Source organism: Panthera pardus, unplaced genomic scaffold (genome assembly GCF_024362965.1).
Source record: "Panthera pardus isolate Hobbes unplaced genomic scaffold, ASM2436296v1 HiC_scaffold_2, whole genome shotgun sequence".
In the NCBI taxonomy this organism is placed as follows: Eukaryota; Metazoa; Chordata; class Mammalia; order Carnivora; family Felidae; genus Panthera; species Panthera pardus.
Genome location: NW_026526765.1, coordinates 127,349,635 through 127,372,703, shown reverse-complemented (window position 1 = coordinate 127,372,703; position 23,069 = coordinate 127,349,635). Strand labels below are relative to the sequence as shown.

Sequence of the window (23,069 nt, the reverse complement as noted above, 5' to 3'; positions counted from 1 at the left end):
CCAGCACGTCCTGTTTTCGTTGGCTGCTCTCGGATGGCTGCCACCGCTGGAGCTGCTGCTCTCTCTTAGTGCTGCACCTCGCTCGGCTAGCTGAGGGCGGTGCGGCCTCTTCTTTTGTCCGGTTACCCTGCGCATTGTCCCGAAGGGCGCCGCTTTTCCCGCGGCCGGCAGCATGGGCCGGGAGTCACGGTGAGGCGGCGCGCTGAGAGGGCGAGCGGGCGGGCGGTTTCCTTGAAGTGGGGGAAAGAGGCGGGAGTTGAGGTGCCAGCGGGGCCAGGCCTGACCCCGGGCGGCCCCACGTGCGGCCAGCGCTGACCTCGGCCACTAGAGGGGCTGGGGGACCCCGGCCGAGGGAGTGGCTGTATTTGGGGCGGTGACGGCCACGGGGTTCCCAGCACTGCCTTCACCGGTTCCAGCCCCTGGAGTGGGACCACCCCTCCAGGGCGTCAGTGATTGGGCACCACATCCCGCCATTTCCATGGAGCCCACCGTGATCGCTCTGGCAGTAGTGATCCCAGTTGAATTTCTTGCAATTCGCATTTGCCACGTTTCCTTGGCGCCTGTTGCTGCCTATTTTAGTTCTTTGTGTGGTATTTTCCCAAGTCAGTTGAAAGGAGCGTGGAGACCAATATTTTTACATCACCTACAACATTGTACATGACTAGGCTTTTAGTGGGCTACAGTAATTGTTGCATGGAGATTTGTTTTGCAGATAGATTTCATATTTCTTTGTTACGTGTTTTTCTGTCCTTTTAAAGCTGTGCATTGGGAGGTCTTACTAGAATTAGGATATCTCTTCAAAACTTTAGATTGTTACCTGGTTTGGGACCTTGAGGTTTTTATCTCAGCGATGAGTATTTATTTGCTTTGTATTTAGCAGTTACTAAAAGATCCTTTTTATCTGGGATATAAATAATAGTTTATTTTTTGTTAAAATTGTTTAATGTTTATTCATTTTTTGAGAGAGAGACAGAGTGCAAGTGGGGGAGGGGCCTAGAGGGAGGGAGACACAGAACTCAAAGCAGGCTCCAGGCTCTGAACTGTCAGCACAGAGCTCAACTGCGTGGCTGGAACTCATGAACTGTGAGATGATGACCTGAACTGAAGTTGGAGGCTTAACTGACTGAGCCACCCAGTTGACCCTTAATAGTTTATTGACATATAATTAACATTCAGGGAAATAGACAAAGCTTAAGGGTAGAGCTTGCTGAAATTTAGCAAATCCATAAACTGTGGAAACATCACCCAGATAAAGATAAAGAATATTTCTATATCTGCACAAAATTCCTGGGGCGTCTTTTAAATCTTTTTGAAGGCATTGGCTGTTCATTTGGCTACCCAGAGCAGAAACCTGCAAGTGTACTTATTTGATTCATTTTTCTCTCTTAACTGTCTCAACCCAATACGATTCTATATCCTCTCTCCATTCCTGCTCTCTATGACTTAATTCAGGCCTAATTATTTAGTGCTCAGACTGCTACACTTGCCTCAAATTGATTATTTTCCTGTGATCTTGCCCTTCTAATAGATTCCTCACACTGCAGCCAGAGTGACACTTCTTAAATAAAGATTATGTCATTCCTCTCTTTTTGTCTGTTTTGGTTCTTTCAAGATGAAGTCACACTCTTCAGCCCGCCTTCAGGGCCCTTCACAATTAAGTCTCTTCCAGCCCTTTAGCCTTCTTCCCTGGCTTGTTTTCTAGGTTAGTTTAGGGACTGATGAAAGGTTCAGAGATGGGAAGATCAAGGTGTTAGAGAAATAAGTGAAGAGCCCAGTTAGCCTGCATATGTAGGTGTCATGAAAGGTTGAAGAAAAGTGGTAGGAGGTAGGTTCTGAAATGGAGTTGGGTCCAGAATGTGGGTGGATTGTAGATTTAGTTTCGAAGTTAAGATTTTAATTGAGAGCCTTTGAAGATTTTAAGTAAGAAATGAGTGTGTATGTTTATAATGTGGTCAGAATTCTGCTTTATGAAGATTACCTTAGCAGCAATGAGTAAAACAGATTTAAGGGAAAGGAGGGTAGAAGCAAGATTTCTAAAGGTCTTCTAAAATGCCCTAACTACATAACTATGATATGGAGTCATGACAGAACTCTGAGGAGGTGATAAAATTGAAAAGAATCACAGAGGTGAAATTGGTGATATTTGGTGTTTTATTGGTTGTGTAGAATGAGATATTGAAGATAATTGATACTTTGAGCCTACTGACTGAAGGTTGGGATGACAAATGGTTTGGGGAGGGAAAGGCAGTAAGTTTGAGTTTCTAGGGGCACCTGGGTGGCTCAGTCAGTTAAGCGTCCAACTTCAGCTCAGGTCATGATGATCTCATGGTCTGTGGGTTTGAGCCCTGCATCGGGCTCTGTGCTGACAGCTCAGAGCCTGGAGCCTACTTACGATTTTGTGTCTCCCTCTCTCTCTGAGCATCCCCTGCTCATGCTGTCTATCTGTCTGTCTCTCTCAAAAATGAATAAACATTAAAAAATAAGCTTGGGTTTCTGTACATTTAATTTCACGTGCTTAAGGGATAACGAGGTATACTCATTCCCTAGCCATCTTATCCACGTTTATCGCTTTAAGTAGCCTTTGTACACTGATGACTCCCTTGGTGAACCCTGGACTCATATTTTCAACTACCTCCTGTACATCTCCATATGAATGCCTAATATCCTGATTTCCCACTCTCCCCCCACATCTACTCCTCCTCAAGCTTCCTATCTTAATACGCAGCAACTTTGTCTTTCTCCTTGGTCCACGCAAGTATCTCAGCAACACTCGTGACTTCTCCCTTGCTGTCCCACTTGACATTGAATTAGTCCTTAAATACAATCAGCTCTAGCTCCACGATATCTACATTTTGACCCTTCCTATGGCAACTCTGAACCTGACATTCTGATCCATGCCACTACTCTCTTACTTCAGTGATTGCTATAGCATTCTACCTGTTTTCCTTGCTTCTGCACTTGGCTTCCTTCAGTTTGTTCTCCCCTCAGCAGCCAGATTTTTTTTTTTTTTAAGTTTATTTATTTTGAGAGGGCATGCACATATGCATTCGTTGGGGAGGGGCAGAGAGAGAGGGAGAGAGCATCCTAAGCAGTCTCTGTGCTATTGGTGCAGAGCCTGATGTGGGGGCTCTAACCCAGGAATCATGAAGTCATGACCTGAGCTGAAATCAAGAGTCGGATGCTTAGCCAACTGAGCCACCCAGGTACCTCCAGACTAATGCTTTAAAAACTGAGGTAACGTTGCTCCTGTGCTTAAAATTTTCCAGTAACCTCAACTTACTCAGATCTATAAGGCTCTACAAATCTGTGCATGTTTGGCTGCGCTATGGTATCTCTGACCTCGTTTCATGGTACTCTTTCTTGGTCATTCAGCCCTAGCCACATCTGCCTTCCTTGCTGTTCCTTGGACACACCAGTCAAGCTTTGTCTTCAGGGTCTTTGCACTTGTGGTGCCTGAAAAGTTTCTCCCCGATATATCTACATGGTTCTTTTTACTTTTCTCAAACTTCTGAAATGTCTCTTAGCACATTTTTGTCTAGTCACCTAGTGTAAAATAGCAAATCTCCTACTTCCCATCCTCTCTCTTTCATCTACTCTAATCTGTTTTTCTCCATAGTACCACGTGATGGTGATGTATTGTTTATTTTTTTCTTTACTTAACTGGTCATCTTTTTTTTTTTTTTTTTTTTTTTTTTACCAGAATGCAAGTTGCTTGGGACCCAGAGGCAGGAGTTTGATCTGTTCTTTTTACTGTCCTTGTTTCCCTTTTAAGATAGTTTTTTTTTTTCCCTCTCTACATGGACTATAAATGAAGGAATCATTACTTCCCTCTGATTTTAAGAATTGTAGGGGTTCCTGGCTGGCTCAGTGAGAACAGCATGTGACTCTTGATCTCAGGGTTGTGATTTCAAGCCCCATGTTGGTTGTGGAGATTACTTAAATAAATAAACTTAAAAAAAAAGAGTTTATGTGTACAAAGTCCTTTCATTGTTGGGGTGCCTGGGTGGCTCAGTCGGTTGAGCGTCCGACTTCGGCTCAGGTCATGATCTCGCGGTCTGTGAGTTCGAGCCCCGCATTGGGCTCTTTGCTGACAGCTCGGAGCCTGGAACCGGCTTCGGATTCTGTGTCTCCCTCTCTCTCTGCCCCTCCCCCACTCATGCTCTGTCTCTCTCTCTTTGTCAAAAATAAATAAACATTAAAAAAAAAATAATAAAGTCCTTTCATGGTTTAATTTGTGTGCTGAGATATTTTGGGAAAATGTGATTAAATAAAATATCATACAAGCTAGCTGCGTTTCCTAAACTTAATCTTGACCTTACTTTCTAGCCATTATCGGAAGCGGTCAGCATCAAGGGGGCGATCTGGAAGTCGATCTAGAAGTCGCTCACCTGACAAAAGAAGTAAACGTGGAGATGACAGGCGGTCTAGAAGCAGAGATAGAGATAGAAGGAGAGAGAGGTCTCGTAGCAGGGATAAAAGAAGATCTCGGTCAAGAGACCGGAAGCGCCTGAGGTAAGAATTTAAAGATTCATGATAAATTGGTCTCTGTCAGCTAAATTCAGCTTCTTCAAAAGTGTGACTTGGACTGGATTTTAGTGGCCCCTTTATAGGCACTCTGTTTTAACTCCAGCTTGTTTGATTAGGTCAAGAAGTGATTTGCCTGGAACAAAGACTTTCAAACAGTATTTTAAGTTTGGAAACATTTGGCTCTATTTCCTGTAATCCAAAGAAAACCAAATAAATAAAAATTAAGAAAGGGTGGGCAGTGCCCAGCTGGGCTTAGTGGGTAGAGCATACAATTCTTGATTGCTGGTTTATGAGTTTTACCCTTATGTTGGGTGTGGAGCCTACTTAAAAACCAAAACCAAAACCAAACCAAAGAGAACCTTCAGAGCCCCCTGAGGGAGGTTTTAAAAGCCAGTAAAAGATAAGGTAATATGCTGTCAAGGGGGTTCTGTTCTAATTCTGTCCCAAGAACGCTGACCACTATGTTCAGAGCAGCCACTAAAGCTGATAGGAGAAGGAAAAAGGACAGAGCTACCCAAACCCTACTTGCTGTTTGTTACTTTAAAAAAAAAATTTAAGGATTTGTATTTTCAAGTAATCCCTACACCCATTGTGGGGCTCAAACTTACCCAAAATTATGAGTTGATTGCTCTACTGACTGAGCCATCCAGGCACTCCCATTTGACACAATTTTTAAAAACCATTTTAGATTTAAACGAAAGAACACCCTAATTTTTATTTTACGTGCTTGCATTTTCCTAGGCACGAATCAAGCAGCTATAACCTTCCTAGAGGTGAAAGACATTGTCTTTAAATAAAAATCTTCACCATACCAAAAAAATATTTCTGATAAGTTTTTTATTAAAATAGGAAAGAAGACAGGGTTGTATAGGTGTTATGAACTAATCACAGAAAAAAAAAACCTATTTTTTTCCAAACATTAGAAGGAGAACTAGCAAAGGTAGTCAGGGAGAATATTCATCTTTTAGAATGCATATAGTGCAATTTCTTCAGTTTTGTATTATGTGGTCCCAGGAACAGTTTCATATAATTCAGTCAAGTATGTGTTAAGTGAAATTGATTACTTAAGATAATGTCTTTAACTTTTGAGAGTGAATCACGAGGTTTTAGGGGCATCTGGGTGGCTCCGTCAGTTAAGCGTCCAACTTTGGCTTGGGTCATGATTTCACAGTTCATGAGTTTGAACCCTGCATAGGGCTCTCTGCTGTCAGCGCCAAGCCCGCTTTGGATCCTCTGTCTCCCTCTCTCTCTGCCCCTCCCTGACTTGTGCTTTTTTTTCTTGCTCTTTCAAAAATAAATAAACATAAAATAAAAACAAGAATCATGAGGTTTTAGAGCAAGAAGGATTTTGAGATTATGTAAGTAAAGTCTCCATATCATATAGATAAAGAAACTGAGCCACAGAGTTGATCTGCCATATGTCATGTGACTGCCAGCTCTAGAATAGAAATTTTTGTTTCCTACTCTTCATGTCTGTGATCTTCCCATAGCCCCATTATGCCTACCCTTATACTTAGGTTTTGGCTGATTTGAGGTTTTAGATTTTCTACTATAGGCTGTAGATTTCAAAAAGCTATTATTACAGATTTGCTATGTTTTCAACAAATATCATTTTGGAATTAGTATCAGTTTTTTGTTGACCATTTGTAAGAATTGGCTTTACTTGTTGCCTGTTTATTTACTAAAGTTTACTTATTTATTTTGAGAGAGAGAACCAGCAGGGGAGGGGAATGGAGAAAGAATTGAAAGCAGGCTCCATGCTGTCATGCTGTCAGTGCAGAGCCCATTGAGGGACTTGAACTCATTAATCCAGATACCATGACCTGAGCCCAAACCAAGAGTCAGACCCTTAACAAACTGAGCTACCTAGGCGCCCCACTTGTTCCCTATCTATCTATTTATTTTTAAAATTTATTTATTTTGAGAGAGAGAAAGAGAGAGCTGGGGAGGGGAAGAGAGAGAGGGAGAGAGAATCCTAAGCACGCTCCGCACTGTCAGTGCAGAATCTGATGCAGGGCTTGAACTCACCAACTGTGAGATGACCTGAGCCAAAACCAAGAGGCAGACGCTTAACCAACTGAACCACCTCGGTGCCCCAGTTGTTCCCTATTTATATCTGATTTGATGGTTAATTGAAATCTCAGCCTTTAGTAATGGTAATAATTAAGAAGCTCTTTCAACATGGCACAGAAACATTTTCTGAAAGAATCTCTAATTGGTCATAGAATGAATGGAAAGTGTCCTTTCAGGCGTTCCAGAAGTAGAGAGAGAGATCGAAGTCGAGAGCGAAGAAGATCTCGAAGTCGAGACAGGAGACGCTCCAGGAGTAGAAGCCGAGGCCGGCGATCCAGATCCTCAAGTCCTGGCAATAAAAGCAAGAAAGCTGAGAATAGGTAATGTTATCATTGGACTGTATCTGTCTTGCAGGTTGGGAACTGACTCTTCACTCTTTCTTTTCTCTCTTTCTCTTTTTTTTTTTCCACTGATTTTGGCTTCTATGATGAACTGTTGGTTGAATTTTAATAGGTTATAAAGCTTGTAAATTATTGGAAAATACTAGATTCGATTAGTTTTAACTCAATACATTGTTCTCTTTAGTATCTACTTTTAATAGTCAGGAATATATTATATAAACATCTTCCTAGGAACTCTGTTTTTCTTTTGAGGTATGTTTTTAACATTTTTAACATTGATTTGACATAACTTTTTTTTTAACGTTTATTTTTGAGAGAGAGAGAGAGCGGAAGCAGAACGGGGTAAGAGAGAGTGGGAGAGAGAGAATCTTAAGCAGGCTCTGTGCTAACAGCTCAGGACCAGATATGGGGCTCAAACTCACGAACCTTGAGATGGTGACCTGAGCTGAAATCGAGAGTCAGATGGTTAACTGACTGAGCCACCCAAGCATCCCATTTGACAGTTTTTAAATCATGACATGTATTACTGAATTGCTGTTCAGGATGGGTGTGAACTTTGCTTGTGTTAAGTTAAATATATATGTTTCCTTAAGATGCCAGTACCATTCAATTTTGAGTTATTGGTTATGTCTTTTAGACATAATATGTTTACTTTTTTATCTGTCATTTATGTTTATTCTTTATATTTCTCTTGTCAATGGTTCATTCTTTTCCTGTTTGTAAAAGTGGTGTCAAAGGATAGTCAATACATGAATTTGTGTCTGTTTACTCTACCTTCTTTATATTAGTCGTGAGGATTTTTTTCCTGTCATTAATTTTGTTATTTTTATTTTACTGAGGTCCATATAATAATGCCCATTAGGACTATTTTAAGTTAAAATATAAATTCAGAAAAGTGTATGAAGTATAAATATGCAGTTTATTAAGTAATTATAAAGCAATACTCATGTAAACACCACCAAGGTTTAGAAATACAACATTGTCAGTATCTCCAGAAGCCATCCATGTCTGTTCTCTAACCTAGCTCTTTACTACCCTAGATAAAACCATTCCTGACTTTTGTACTAGTAACTTCTTTCTGTTTATTTATCATCTGTGTTTGGATCTGGAAAAAGAATAGTTTAGATTTTTATGTTTTTTAACTTTACCTGAATAAATCACATATTCTTTTGTATCTGTGTTGGTGATTGCTTGAGACTCATCTGTGTTACATATAACAGTAGGTCGTTTTCATTGCTGAATACTATTCTGCGGCATAAATATACCACTATATATCCATTTTACTGAGGTACGTGTTTGGGTTGTTTTAACTTTTAGGTGCTTGTGAATGTTTTTTTTTTTGAAGTTTATTACATTTATTTTGGGGAGAGAGAGAGAGAAAGAGAGCAAGTGAGGGAGGGGTGGAGAGAGAGGGAGACACAGAAAGAATCTGAAGCAGGCTCCAGGCTCTAGGCTGTCAGCACAGAGCCCGATCTGGGGCTCGAACTTGTGAACTGTGAGATCATGACCTGAGCCGAAGTTAGATGCTCAACTGACTGAACCACCCAGGTGCCCTGTGAACATTTGTATGTATGTTTCCTAGTGTACATGTGCATGAGTTTCCCTAGTCTGTATATACGAATGAAATTACATGGCCATAGAATTAACATAGCTTCAAAAAAAAAAAAAAAAATTAACATACCTTCATTTTTACTAGGTGATCCCACATGCTTTCCAGAGGGGTTATACTAATTCTACTCCCACAAACATTATGATAATTGTGTTGTCTCATACCCTTCCTAGTATTTGGTATTGTCAGTCCTTCTAATTTTTGTTAACTGGTTAGATATGTTATACCAATATCATTGTGGTTTTAATTTGTATTTCTCTGACTACCAGTGAGGTTGAACATCTTTTCATATGCTTGCTTGTCATTTGAATTTCTTCTTTTCTGAAGTATGTTAAAAATCTTTTTGCTTATTTTCCTGTTGGGTTGTTTCTTTAAAAATTGATTCATAGGAGGTTTTTGTCATTATTTTTAAATATCCTGGATGGTTGTTTACTGTCATTTTTATGAATGGCAAATATATTCTCTTACTCTGTAGTTTGTCTTTTCACTCTGCAATGATACTTTTGATGAACAGAGACTTAAGAAAGAAGAAACATTTCTCGATTCATTTTGTGTATTGAGAAGAATGTAGATATTAAAACCTGACAAGGGCAGTGTGAGAAAATTATAGGCTATACTCATTCTAAACATAAAGATTATATCAAATCCAACCATATGTAAAAAAAAATAATTATGACTTAGTTGGATTTATTCCAGAAATGGAAGATTAGTTTAACATTAGAAAATTTATCATTGTACTACTTTATATTAGTAAGAGCCAAAGTGAAAATTCTTAATTATTTAAGTAGATTCAGAAAAGTGTTTTTTGTGTTTTCTTAAAATTTTTTTAAAAATCTTTTTTTTTTTAGTTTACATCCACATTAGCATGTAGTGCAGCATTGCTTTTAGGAGCAGATTCCTTAATGCCCCTTACCCATTTAGCCCATCCCCTCTCCCATAGCCCCTCCAGTAGCCTTTTGTTTGTTCTCCATATTTAAGAGTCTCTTATGTTTTTGCCCCTTATGTTCATCTAAAGTCCTCATATGAGTGAAGTCATATGATAGTTGTCTTTCTCTAATTTTGCTTAGCATAATACCCTCTAGTTCCATCCACGTAGTTGCAAATGGCAAGATTTCATTCTTTTTGATTGCTGAGTAATACTCCATTGTATAGATATACCACATCTTCTTTATCCATTCATCCATCCATGGACATTTGGGCTCTTTCCATACTTTGGCTATTGTCGATAGTGCTGCTATAAACCTTGGGGTGCATGTGCCCCTTCAAAACAGCATACCTGTATCTCTTGGATACATACCTAGTAGTGCAATTACTAGGTTGTAGGGTAGTTCTAATTTTAATTTTTTGAGGAAACTCCATACTGTTTTCTAGAGTGGCTGCATCGGCTTGCATTGCCACCAACAATGCAAAGAGATCCTCTTTCTCCTCATCCTCGCCAACATCTGTTGTTGCCTGAGTTGTTGATGTTAGCCATTCTGACAGGTGTGAGGTGGTATCTCATTGTGGTTTTGATTTGTATTTCCCTAATGATGAGTGATATTGAGCATTTTTTCACGTGTCGGTTGGCCATCTGGATGTCTTCTTTGGAGAAGTGTCTATTCATGTCTTTTGCCCATTTCTTCACTCGATTATTTGTTTTTTGGGTGTTGAGTTTGAGAAGTTCTTTACGGATGTTGGATACTAACCCTTTATCTAATAATGTTGTTTGCAAATATCTTTTCCCATTCCGTCGATTGCCTTTTCGTTTTGCTGATTGTTTCCTTTGTGGTGTAGGAGCTTTTTATTTTGATGAGGTCCCAATAGTTCATGTTTGCTTTTGTTTTCCTTGCCTCCAGAGATGTGTTGAGTAAGAAGTTGCTGAGGCCGAGGTCAAAGAGGTTTTTGCCTGCTTTCTCCTCGAGGATTTTGATGGCTTCCTGCCTTACATTTAGTTCTTTCATCCATTTTGAGTTTATTTTTGTGTATGGTGTAAGAAAGTGGTCCAGGTTCATTTTTCTGCATGTCGCTGTCCAGTTTTCCCAGCACCACTTGCTGAAGAGACTGTCTTTATTCCATTGGATATTCTTTCCTGCTTTGTCAAAGATGAGTTGGCCATACGTTTGTGGGTCCATTTCTGGGTTCTCTATTCTGTTCCATTGATTTGAGGGTCTGTTTTTGTGCCAGTACCATACTGTCTTGATGATTACAGCTTTCTAATACAGCCTAAAGTCCAGGACTGTGATGCCTCCTGCTTTGGTTTTCTTTTTGAAGATTGTTGTTGCTATTTGGGGTCTTTTCTGGTTCTTAGCATACATGGATAGAAAAGTATTTGACAAACTGATTGAAAAATTAGAAATGCAATGGCATAAACAATCTTTTTTTTTTTTTTAATTTTTATTATTTTTGAGAGACAGAGAGACAGAACATGAATGGGGAGGAACAGAGAGAGAGGGAGACACAGAATCCAAAGCAGGCTCCAGGCTCTGTGCTATCAGCACAGAGCCCCACGCGCACAGACTGTGAGATCATGACCTTAGGCAAAGTTGAATGCTCAACCAACTGAGCCACCCAGCTGCCCCTCTAATGTACTTTTTTTTAACTTTTTTTTTTTTTAACGTTTATTTATTTTTGAGACAGAGAGAGACAGAGCATAACAGGGGAGGGTCAGAGAGAGGGAGACACAGAATCTGAAGCAGGCTCCACGCTCTGAGCTGTCAGCACAGAGCCCGACGCGGGGCTCGAACTCACTGACCGCGAAATCATGACCTGAGCTGAAGTCGGCCGCTTAACCAACTGAGCCACCCAGGCGCCTCTAATGTACTTTTAAAAGCACCAATTATAAGGGGTGTAAAAGTAGACTGAAATGATTGCATTAAAATAAGAAATTTTATTCATTAAAAGATATCATACATAGGGGAAAATGCATGTCTATTGGGGTTTTAAACATTATTACATACCAAATTATCTTGTAGAATATTAATGTTTTGGTATATTTCTCTGTGTGTCAAATTTTACCTCCTATTTAAATTTTGTAATTATTTTTATGTGATATGTCCAATTTTTCTTGGGCAAATTGCCAAATACTTAATAATTAATGATATTTGTTGCTACTTATAGGGTTAAGTTTTCATTATATTTCCGGGATGTTTATTAACGTAATATGAATGTGAAATTGACTCTCAGAAGTTTCTTACTTAAAATGTAAAATGGAGGTCGGGGCACCTGGGTGGCTCAGTCATTTAAGCATCTGACTCTTGATTTCAGCTGAGGTCATGATCTCGTGGTTCGGTTTGTGGGTTTGAGCCCTGCATCAGGCTCCATGCTGTCGGTGTGGATCCTGCTTGGGATTCTCTCTTCCTCTCTCTCTGCTCCTCCCACACTCATGCTGCCTCTGTCTCTCTCAAAATAAATAAATAAACTTTAAAAAAAAAGTAAAATGCAGGTCTTTACAAATATTTTAAGGGGTGTGTGGGTGGCTCAGTTCGGTTGAGCGTCCGACTTCAGCTCAGGTCGTGATGTTGCAGTTTGTCAGTTCGAGCCCCACATTGGGCTTTGTGCTGACAGCTCAGCGCGTGGAGCCTGCTTTAGATTCTGTGTCTTCCTCTCTTTCTGACCCTCCCCTGCTCACACTCTGTCTCTGTCTCTCCCAAAAATAAAAATTTTAAAAAACTAAAAAAAAAATTTTTAAATGTGAATGTTTCTGAACACAAATAGATGATGTTTCTTTTTTTCTTTTTTTTGTAGGTCTAGGTCCAAAGAGAAAACAGATAGTGGGGAAAGTTCTAAAGAGAAGAAAAAAGACAAAGATGACAAGGAGGATGAAAAAGAAAAAGATGCTGGTGTATGTTTACTAACAAATAATTGTATAATATCAAGCTTGTTTCTGTAATCACAGATTGTTGTTTTTTTTATTGCTATGTATTTTGAACTTTTAAAAAAATTATTTATTTATTCATTTATAAATGTTTATTTTTGAGAGCTAGAGAGAACACGAACAAGGAAGGGGCATAGAGAAAGGGAGAAACAGAATCCAAAGCAGGCTCCAGGTCCTGAGCTGTTAGTGTAGAGCCTGTTACGGGGCTTGAACTCACAACTGCCATACCATGACCTGAGGTGAAATCAAGAGTTGGTCGTTTAACTGACTGAGCCACCCAGGTGTCCCTGGATAAAGCCTTTACAAAGGCTGTTTCTAGGAAACTTAAACATAAAGGCTAAAACACAAAAGCTGGTTGTTTTTTTGTTTTTAAATATATTTTTAATGTTTTTTGTTTCTTTTGTGGGGTGGGCAGAGGGACATAGAGAGAGAATGAGTAGAGAATCCCAAACACTCTCTGCATTGTCAGCATGGAGCCTGATGCATGGCTGGATCTCTTGAACCTGTGAAATCATTACCTGAGCCAAAATCAGGAGTTGGACACTTAACCAACTGAGTCACCCAGGTGCCCCCTACGACCAAAGCTTTTTAATCATGTTGATACATAGCTTTCCCTTACTCATTAATTTCTAATAGAAAATTTCTTTTTCATGGTGGCAGTTTAAGAGGAGTTTAGAGGATTTGAAGTTGACAATAACTGATAACTAGGGAATTTTGCGTGTTTATTTATCTAGTTTCTAGTTGAGGAAGAAAGTGAATTTCTGTGTATTTTGCTGTAATGAAAAAGAGATTAGATTATGGTTTTTGAAGTCTGTCTGCTTTCTTAGTTGAAGATGCTTTTTCTTATGAATTCATTTTGCTGGTGTATTTGTGGATATGTTTAAAAGATGTGTGATCTAAATCTTTTCTAAACTAAGGAGTTTGTAAATACATGTTTTTCCTTTTCCTTTTTTATACTTTGAAAAAATTATTTGGAATATTGCTGAAATAAAGTTGTTAATCTTTGTTTCCTTCTCTCACTGTCTCTCTTGTTCCCCCCCCCCCCCCCCCCCAAGAACTTTGATCAGAATAAGCTGGAAGAGGAAATGAGGAAGCGAAAAGAACGAGTAGAAAAGTGGCGAGAGGAACAACGTAAAAAGGCCATGGAAAACATAGGGGAACTGAAAAAGGAAATTGAAGAGATGAAACAAGGGAAAAAATGGAGTTTAGAAGATGATGATGGTATATTCATTTGGTACACTAATAGTCTATATAACAATTCATGTAGAATATTCTAGAAATATGAATAATACTTCATAGTGGAAATTTTTAGGCATTTTTTCTCTTATGGAGAATCGTACCATTTTCACCTTTTTTTAAATGTACAATTCCATGGCATTAAGTACATTCATGGTGTCGTGTATCATCCATCATCACCAGCCATTTCCAGAATGTTTTCATCATCCCAAACAGAAACTCTGTGCCCACAAAGATTAATTCCTCATCCTGCCCTACCCTCCACCTACTTACCCCCCAAAATATCTATTCTATGAATTTGCCTTTTGTAGGTACCTCACATAAATGCAGTCATATGGTCTTTGCCCTTTTGTGTCTGGCTTATTTGACTCAACATAATGTCCTCAAGGTTCTTCCATGTTGTACCCTGTGTCAAAATTTCATTCCTTTTTTATGGCTGAATGATATTCTATTGTATGTGTATACTGCGTTTTGTTTACCTATTGGTCTATTGGATATGTAGGTCGTTTACACCTTCTGACTGTTGTGAATAAAGCTGCTGCAAGTATTGGTATGCAAATATACATTTGAATCCCTGCTTTTAGTTTTTTAGTTAATATACCTAGGAGTGGAATTGCTGGGTTCATATTGAGATATTAAATCTCTCTAATGATATTTATGTTAAAATGTAACGTGTAGGGTAGTGTTCAGTAAGGATCACTGATTTTACTTCATTTTTGTTATTTTTTTATTAAAAAAATTTTTTTTAATGTTTATTTTTGAGAGAGCGAGAGAGAGACAGAGTGTGAGTGAGGGACGGTCAGAGAGAGAGGGGGAGACAGAGTCCGAAGCAGGCTCCAGTCTCAGCAGTCAGCACAGAGCCTGACACAGGGCTCGAACTCACAAACCGTGAGCCGAAGTCAGACACTTAACTTACTGAGCCACCCAGGCGCCCCTCACTCGTTTTAGTTGAGAGTGGAGAGTTGAGTTCTTATGGGCACAGTCAGTAAATAGCTCTTTAATTTTTTTATTACAAATAAGAATATTAGTAATGAAGGTAAGTTAAAGGCATGTTTTCAGGTCCCTCCTGATTTTTCATAACTTACAAGAGAACTATTTCCCTGGCGTATATGATTTTTACTTTTAGATTTTAGTGAAGTAGAACAGTGTGAAATTTTATAGGGAAATGGAGTTTTGTTCTATTTTTCTGTGAAAATTCTGGTGAATTTTTCATCTTCTATGAAAGTTTCACAGAGTGGTTTAAATAGATGAAGAGAATGTATTTTTAAGGGGTGATGATATCTTTGATATGTGAAAAAAAAGATTATCTTGAATTGAAAATGCGATTTTTTTTTTGTGACTTAAAAAAAGGTAATTGAAAGAAATGTACTATTTAACAGAAAGTTTTTAGTCCTCTTTTCAATGTATCATGTGATTTATATCATTATCTAAAATTGATGCATGCTTGCTAAGTGTAATAACTTGTTAAGTTTGAGCATTTGAACTGCTTTGTGCCTGGGTTGGTTGGAAAGGAGGGTGTGAGGGAAGAGGTCACGGTGAGAGGCGTTCTGATTATGAAGTATTTCCTTTTGAAACATATGTACAAAAGAGTGATTCTGCTCTTTTAGATGATGAAGATGATCCTGCAGAAGCTGAAAAGGAAGGAAATGAAATGGAGGGTGAGGAGTTAGATCCATTAGATGCTTACATGGAAGAAGTGAAAGAGGAAGTAAAAAAGTTTAATATGCGAAGTGTGAAGGGTGGTGGAGGGAATGAAAAGGTATGCCATTTTCTCTTATTTTTTATAGATTTTTCCAGTATTCCTAATTGGATAACGAATTCTTGTCACATTGGCCTACCACTGACTTGCCTGAGTTTATAAATTTGATTCCTCCCCTCTCTCAGAAATGCTAGTGCTTTTTCTCAGTCCCACAGATACTAGGGAATTTTAGCTGTAAGCGTTCTTTCAAAAAGTTGCTCTTACTGCCACCATCTGTATTTAGTGTCTTTCCTTACTGCTGACTTCTCATTAGGTCCTCTCCAGACTTCATTGGCACTTTCAGGTTTCATATTCCTGATCCCCTTTACCAGTGTATTTTTCTTCTTTTTAATAGCATTTGTTGTCTTTTGGCAAATTATCTGATTGAGTTTTTACTGTGTTTATTGTTTCTCTCTTATAAAATGAGAGCTCTCTAATGGTAGTGACCTTTACCTGCTTTATTGATTTATCCTAAGCTCTTTGAACAGTGTCTGGCTTGTCCAATGAGTAAAAAGTACCATTTAGTAGTATTTTTAAGTGAATTATTACATTTTTATATGTTCTATAACATTATATATTACATAAAATGATATAAAATTACATTATACAGTATTATATAAAATATATAGTAAACTTTATATAATCCAGTTAATGTTACATTTTAAAGTTTAAACAAATTCATTAGGAGAAAGCAGACTCCTTTTGTCATTTGAATTATAAATTGTGATAGTTATCATTGTGCTTCATTTGCATACAATTTCTTCTCAATTTTATAACATACTTTATATTCCTTTTTTATTTTAGAAGTCTGGGCCAACAGTCACAAAAGTTGTCACTGTAGTGACAACCAAAAAAGCAGTGGTAGATTCTGATAAGAAGAAAGGTGAGCTAATGGAGAATGACCAGGATGCCATGGAGGTAATTCTTCGTTAATTTTGACTTTGTTCATTATACTATCCTAGAAGTGTTTGTTTGGTGGAGATGTCTGTTTAGTTCTAGAAACTACTGTTAGGAGGAGTTCTTGCTTTTCTCAACAGTGCTGTTGCTGAATGAATATCCAGTCTGTAGAACATTTTGACATCTTTGACTTTTTTCTGCATGCCCACTTGTTGATTTCCCCTTTGCCCCTCATCACTGACCTCAGACATATAAGGCAAGAGAAGAAATAAAGTGATAGAATGAATTAAATTCTTCTATTAACACATTGTAAAGATTTGTGTAGAGAGAACTATATCAAAACTTCCTTAAAGCCTTATTAGAATTGTTTTGTTATTTTAGCTTTATATTGTCATTATAACTTTCTGTAAGGGCAACGAAAAAAGAAACTAAGTTGAAAAATTCAGAATGTGAAAAAGTAAAAGCCAAGGAATATTTTCTAGGAGAGGAGGATTTTAAAGCTAGGAATAGTGTTTTCCATAAGGAGAAAATAATAAAGGATTTAGCTTTTTCCTTATTTTTTTTTTTTTTAATTATAGTATTCTTCAGAGGAGGAAGAAGTTGATCTTCAGACGGCCCTTACAGGCTACCAGACAAAACAGAGGAAACTTCTAGAACCAGTGGATCATGGAAAAATTGAATATGAACCATTCAGAAAAAACTTTTATGTTGAAGTTCCAGAATTAGCAAAAATGTCTCAAGAGGGTAAAATTCTCTTATTCATTTATTGATTATTGAACAGAGGAGGATATGCTTCGCTTTGCCTAGGAGGAATGTGTGGGTAGGTTGTAAGTTGGTGCATGAGTAGGAGGAGTTTTCATGGCTTACCTGGAGAAGTGAGAGAAGAAAAAAGAAGGCAAGAAGTCATTCTAGTGAGTATGAACGTCATCTGCAAAGATTCAGAGCAGTGAGGAATCAGTGTAGTTTTGGAAGTATTTTTAAAAATGAGCAAAAATTAGTTTGGGTCATGTAGTTGAGATTTTTTGGGTTGAGAATACTCTTCATGTGAAGTTAGCAAATAAAGTATTGTTAGCCTTTCCCTTTCTGGGATTTGAGGGTTGGGAACCAGTGTGAATCTGTGTAATTATTGGTAGAATAAGGATAATCTAGGCAACTCTTGCTTGGAGAACAAGTGTTTGTATTACCTGTCAATCATTGTTCTTTTATTGATGTTTCAGTGTAAGACATAATAAAAGACAGATTATAGAAATGGGGTATTTCTTTTGGTCCCCTATTAGGTCACAGCAGTAATTGTATTAAGTGTCCTATAGATTTTGTGTGGAATTATCTTTAGTAGTACAAAAAAAAGATTTTTTAAAAAACTTTTCTCTTTTACTTTTTCAACTTTTTTTTCAATTTTGAGAGACAGAGTGTGAGCAGGGGAAGGGCAGAGAGAGAGGGAGAAACAGAATCTGAAGCAGGCTCCAGCTTCTGAGCTGTCAGCACAGTGCTCAATGCAGGGTTCGAACCCATGAACAGTGAGATCATGAGATCATGACCTGTGCTGAAGTCAGATGCTTAACCGACTGAGCTACCCAGGTGCCCTTCTTTTCTTTTATTTTTTTATGTTACTTATTTTTGAGAGAGAGACAGAGCTTGAGTAGGGGAGGGGCAGAGGGAGAGGGCATTCACAGAATCTGAAGCAGGCTCTAGGCTCTGATCTGTCAACACAAAGCCTAACGTGGGGCTCGAACTCACAAGCCGTGAGACCATGACCTGAGCTGAAGTTGGACATTTAACTGACTGAGCCACCCAGGTGCCCCTGAAGATTTTTTTTTTTTTTAGGTTTCTTTATTTTGAGAGAGAGAGTATGCAGGAGGGGCAGAGAGAGAGAGGGAGAGAGAATTCCAAGCAGGCTCTGGACCGTCAGTACACAGAGCCCAATGCGGGGCTCGAACTCATGAACTGTGAGATCGTGACTGAGGTGAAATCAAGAGTTGGGTGCTTAACTGACTGAGCCACCCAGGTGCCCCAAGAATTGAAGATTCTTAGTTTTACCATGCTTGATTGAAAAGTAGAAGGCATTAATGAAACAATATTTAATAGCTTTTAATCTGGATTTTGTTTTGTAGAGGTAAATGTTTTTCGGTTGGAAATGGAAGGCATTACTGTCAAGGGAAAAGGTTGCCCCAAACCAATTAAATCTTGGGTCCAGTGTGGAATTTCCATGAAGATCCTAAATTCTCTCAAAAAGTGAGTAGTTAGTGATTCTCTACATTTTTCAGTGTCTTCCCATTCAGAATGGCTCTTTTACCCAATTAATTCCATTGGTTACATTTTTACTCTAATAGAAAAATTTACTATTTTTTTCTTAAACACCTGAGTGTTTTCAGATATAATTTACATATCATAAACCTTACTTTTTGTACAGTTCAATGATTTTTAGTATATTTATGGAGTTAGGCAGTCATTACCATAATTTAATTTTAGAACATATTCATTATTCTAAAATGAGACCTGTATCCCTTAGTAGTCATTCTTCTCCCTTCTTTCTCCTAGGCATCCACTAATTTACTGTGTCTACAGATTTGTCTCTTCTAGACGTTTCCTATAAGTGGGATCGTACTAACATAGTCTTTTGTGATTCACTTTCACTTAACATAATATTTTCAGTGCTCATTCATGACGTAGAATGCCTCAATCCTTCATTCCCTTTTGACAAATAATATTCGTTGTACAGCTATTCTACGTTTTGGAAAACCTTACTATGGGACTTGGAGAGACCCAGAGATGCCAGTTCTTACCTTGTCTTTCTTTGGTTTGCTTTTTAAGGCATGGCTATGAAAAACCCACGCCAATCCAGACCCAGGCGATTCCTGCTATAATGTCTGGACGAGATTTGATTGGTATTGCCAAGACAGGAAGCGGAAAGACCATTGCTTTTCTGTTGCCCATGTTTAGACACATCATGGATCAGAGGTCATTAGAAGAAGGAGAGGGGCCAATAGGTACAATTCCTTTCATTAAACTATTTATTCAGGTAACGACTTTGTTGTCAGTTAATCAGAAAGACCTGATATTTTATAATGTTCTGTTATAACAATAAAGATGTCTTTATGTACATTTCCTTTATAAATTTGGCACTTTGGGGCTGATTTCCCCTTACCAGCAGGTGGAGTGAGAATCTTCAGAGCTCTGGAGTGACACCTCAGAAGTACAAAAACAGCCTCTCCTGGCACAGCTCAATTTTTAAACTCTGACTCGGCAGGTAGACTCCTCGTGCATCTATCTGTTTATTTATATTGAGGTTTGTGCTTAGTGAGTGTCAGTGGATCTATAAACTCAACATAGAAGATTGTAAGGAAATATATTTTCCATTTTTTGTTTTTCGCCTTAAAAGGCTATATATATAGTGCCAGCATCTCCTTCAGGATTAGGTCTTCAGGTTCATTTGTTGATTCATTTGGCAGAGATCTGTTTTGCAAGTGTGAGTAGGGTTTTGAAAATTTGCTCAACTCCTCTCTTGGAAACAGGGGGCACAATATATTCCTACTCTTTCTGTGCCCTTCACACCAAGGTTGTTTCCGGAAGCCTCGGTATGGCTCTGCAGCACAGTGAGTCGCTTGATTATCTTTGCTCTGTGATTTGCAGTTGAGAATGATTTGCGTTCTTTTCACCCCAGTATTTTCCTGATGTTTGAGTGAGGCATTTAACTCTCATTTATCTTTTTGTAGCATGTTCTTAAAATCTACTTAAAATTAGCAATCGCCACAATCTCTACTATTACAAACCTTTTGAAAGAGGGTTTCAAAGGTGCATAAAACAAATGAAAACAAAAACAAAAAATTATACTAAGAAATCTGAACATTATTTCAGAGGTTAAATATAACACGTTACAGGATAGCCTTTCAAGAATTTTGGTGGTTAGGCTTTTGACATATTTATCTTTTCAGCTGTCATCATGACTCCAACTCGAGAACTGGCTTTACAAATTACTAAAGAATGTAAGAAGTTTTCAAAGACCCTGGGACTTAGAGTGGTCTGTGTTTATGGAGGAACAGGAATCAGTGAGCAGGTAACTATAAAAGGAGCATTCAGTTTTTCCATTCTTTTTTTTCTTTCAGTGTTTCCATTCTTAAATTATTTAATGATCTAAAAGTGGTTTTAGTGATTTGTATAGTGATTGCTTTTAAAATCTTAGCCACTGGGGCACCTGGGTGGGTCAGTCGGTTAAGCATCCAACTTTGGCTCAGGTCATGATCTTGCGGTCCATGAGTTCGAGCCCCGCTCGGGCTCTGTGGTGACAGCTCAGAGCCTGGAGCCTGTTTCAGATTCTGTGTCTCCCTCTCTCTCTGACCCTTCCCCGTTCATGCTCTGTCTCTCTCTGTCTCAAAAATAAATATTTAAAAAAATTTTTTTAAATCTTAAAAAAGATGAGGTTTAAAAATAATAGTGAGGATGAATTATGTTAATCTTATATTTTAAGATTTTCAGTCATTTTTATACCTTGGCTTTCCTGATATTCCTCTTTGTCTCTCTCTGCTCAAGGAAGGCAGATATTTTTTCCATTTTATAGATAAAGAAATGGCGAGAAAGGTTAAGTAAGTTGATCAAAGTGTTTAGGCTAATAAGACTTAATTTGTCCCAGAACCAGGTCGTCTGATTTCCCAACTGGCTCTAATTCATGTGACATCTTTAAAAGGTGGTGATGACTGTTTTGCATTAATACCTGTTTCACTGGTATCTTTAAATGTTTTTGGCAAGAGTTATTTATTTATTTAAAAAAATTTTTTTTAATGTTTGTATATTTTTGAGAGAGAGAGAGACATAGCATGAGCAGGGGAGGGACAGAGAGAGAGGGAGACACCAAATACAAAGCAGGCTCCAGGCTCTGAGCTGTCAGCACAGAGCCTGATGCAGGACTCAAACTCACAAACCTTGAGATTATGACTTGAGCAGAAGTTAGATGCTTCACCGACTGAGCCACCCAGGCGCCCTGCAGCAAGAGTTATTTAAACATAATTTCATTTACTCTCTTTACTTTGACATTTTTCCAAATGTCTTCTTTAAAATGATGCTTATTAGAAAATTTTGCTTTAATTAGAAGAAGGAAAAAAAACAGGTTATGTGATCAAATAAGTTTTGGAAAGGTCATGTTGTACAATGTTAAAGTCGACTTTTTTCTTAAAAGACTTTTTAGGCTTTGATAACGAATATGTCTTCTGATACTAGAAAAATGCAATAAATTAAGTGGCATTATCTCAATTTATTTAACCACATTCCTTTTTAAGGAATATTTGCTGTTGTTAAATGCTTTATGTTTTCTCAGCTTATCTTCCTCAGTTGTTTTGATGACAGTTTATTGTAAGAAATAACATTTACAGGGGCGCCTGGGTGGCTCAGTCGGTTAAGCGTCCGACTTCAGCTCAGGTCACGATCTCACGGTCCGCGAGTTCGAGCCCCGCGTCGGGCTCTGGGCTGATGGCTCAGAGCCTGGAGCTTGCTTCCGATTCTGTGTCTCCCTCTCTCTCTGCCCCTCCCCCGTTCATGCTGTGTCTCTCTCTGTCTCAAAAATAAATAAACGTGAAAAAAAATTAAAAAAAAAAAGAAATAACATTTACAAAAAATAACTTTACACATGCATGCATGTTATATTTATATAGAAGTGAAATGAAAGTTTACTGATCTCTAACACATTCTGGATTTTCCATTCTATTTCATTTTAAAAATACTGATTGTTGAGGCACCTGGGTAGCCTACTCGGTTAAGTGTCTGACTCTTGGTTTCTGCTCAGGTCATGATCTCAGGGTTCATGGGTTTGAGCCCCACATCGTGCTCTGTGCTGACAGCACAGGGATTTCTCTCTCTGCCCCTCCCCCTGCCCACACTTTTTCTTTCTCAAAATAAATAAATCTTTAAAAAATAAAAAATAGGGGCACCTGGGTGGCTCACTTGGTAAAGCACCAGACTTCGGCTCAGGTCAAGATTTCTCAGTTCGTGAGTTCGAGCCCTGTATTGGTGAGCTCGAGCCCCCTTTGGGCTCCGCACTGTCAGTTCAGGGGGATTCTCTCTCTCCCTCTCTCTTTCTCTTTCTCTTTCTCTTTCTCTTTCTCTTTCTCTTTCTCTTTCTCTTTCTCTCTGCTCCTCGTGGGATTCTCTCTCTCTCTCTCTCTCTCCCTCTTTGCCCCTCACTCACTCACTCCCTCTCTCAAAAAACAAAAGAAACAACAAAAAAAATCAAATCAAATTAAAAAAAAACATAACAAGTGAACAGGTAAATAAAATTAGAAAATAAAAATACTGGTTGTGGATACTCATGATTCTCTAGTGGAAACAATTCTCGACTTGAAAAACATTGGTGTATATAATTGCTTTAATTACTGCTTTCTAATGTTCCTTTCTTTTAAGGGATCATGTGAAATTAAAATTGGTAAAATTCTCTGGTTTTCATTGAGTTCAAAGTTACAATACCATGTCGTCATGTTGCTGCTTCCTTTTCCTTTGTCGTGCTCCAGCATTGCAAAGAATTAAGCAGAAAGCTTTGGAGTCTTCTAATCAGACTTCACTGTGTTACCTTATGGAGCTGTATGATGACCCTGGACATTATTTTCAAATCTGTTTAAATATGTATTAGTGATAAATAGACTGTAAAATTTCATCTTTTTTATTAGATTGCTGAGCTGAAAAGAGGTGCTGAAATTATTGTTTGCACACCTGGTCGAATGATTGACATGTTAGCAGCTAACAGTGGTAAGTCAGGGATATTTTTTGTTGTTGTTCTCATTTCTCATTTTTTAATTCTATGCATTTTTGTTA

At 38.3% G+C, this 23,069-nt stretch overlaps 1 protein-coding gene across 2 annotated transcripts in view; it reads left to right on the top strand.

Annotated features, from left to right (window-relative positions):
• The window catches only part of DDX46 (DEAD-box helicase 46), a 70,278-nt gene continuing 47,209 nt past the window's right edge, over positions 1-23,069 (top strand). For both annotated transcript variants that reach the window (XM_019421960.2, XM_053907476.1), the window contains exons 1-12: positions 1-189; positions 4,327-4,512; positions 6,777-6,920; positions 12,274-12,370; positions 13,459-13,624; positions 15,247-15,398; positions 16,182-16,295; positions 16,853-17,018; positions 18,386-18,506; positions 19,086-19,261; positions 20,207-20,328; positions 22,925-23,003. In XM_019421960.2, the coding sequence (XP_019277505.1) occupies positions 173-189; positions 4,327-4,512; positions 6,777-6,920; positions 12,274-12,370; positions 13,459-13,624; positions 15,247-15,398; positions 16,182-16,295; positions 16,853-17,018; positions 18,386-18,506; positions 19,086-19,261; positions 20,207-20,328; positions 22,925-23,003 (1,540 nt within the window). In that variant the 5' untranslated portion in view covers positions 1-172. The remainder of the gene's footprint in view (positions 190-4,326; positions 4,513-6,776; positions 6,921-12,273; positions 12,371-13,458; positions 13,625-15,246; positions 15,399-16,181; positions 16,296-16,852; positions 17,019-18,385; positions 18,507-19,085; positions 19,262-20,206; positions 20,329-22,924; positions 23,004-23,069) is intronic.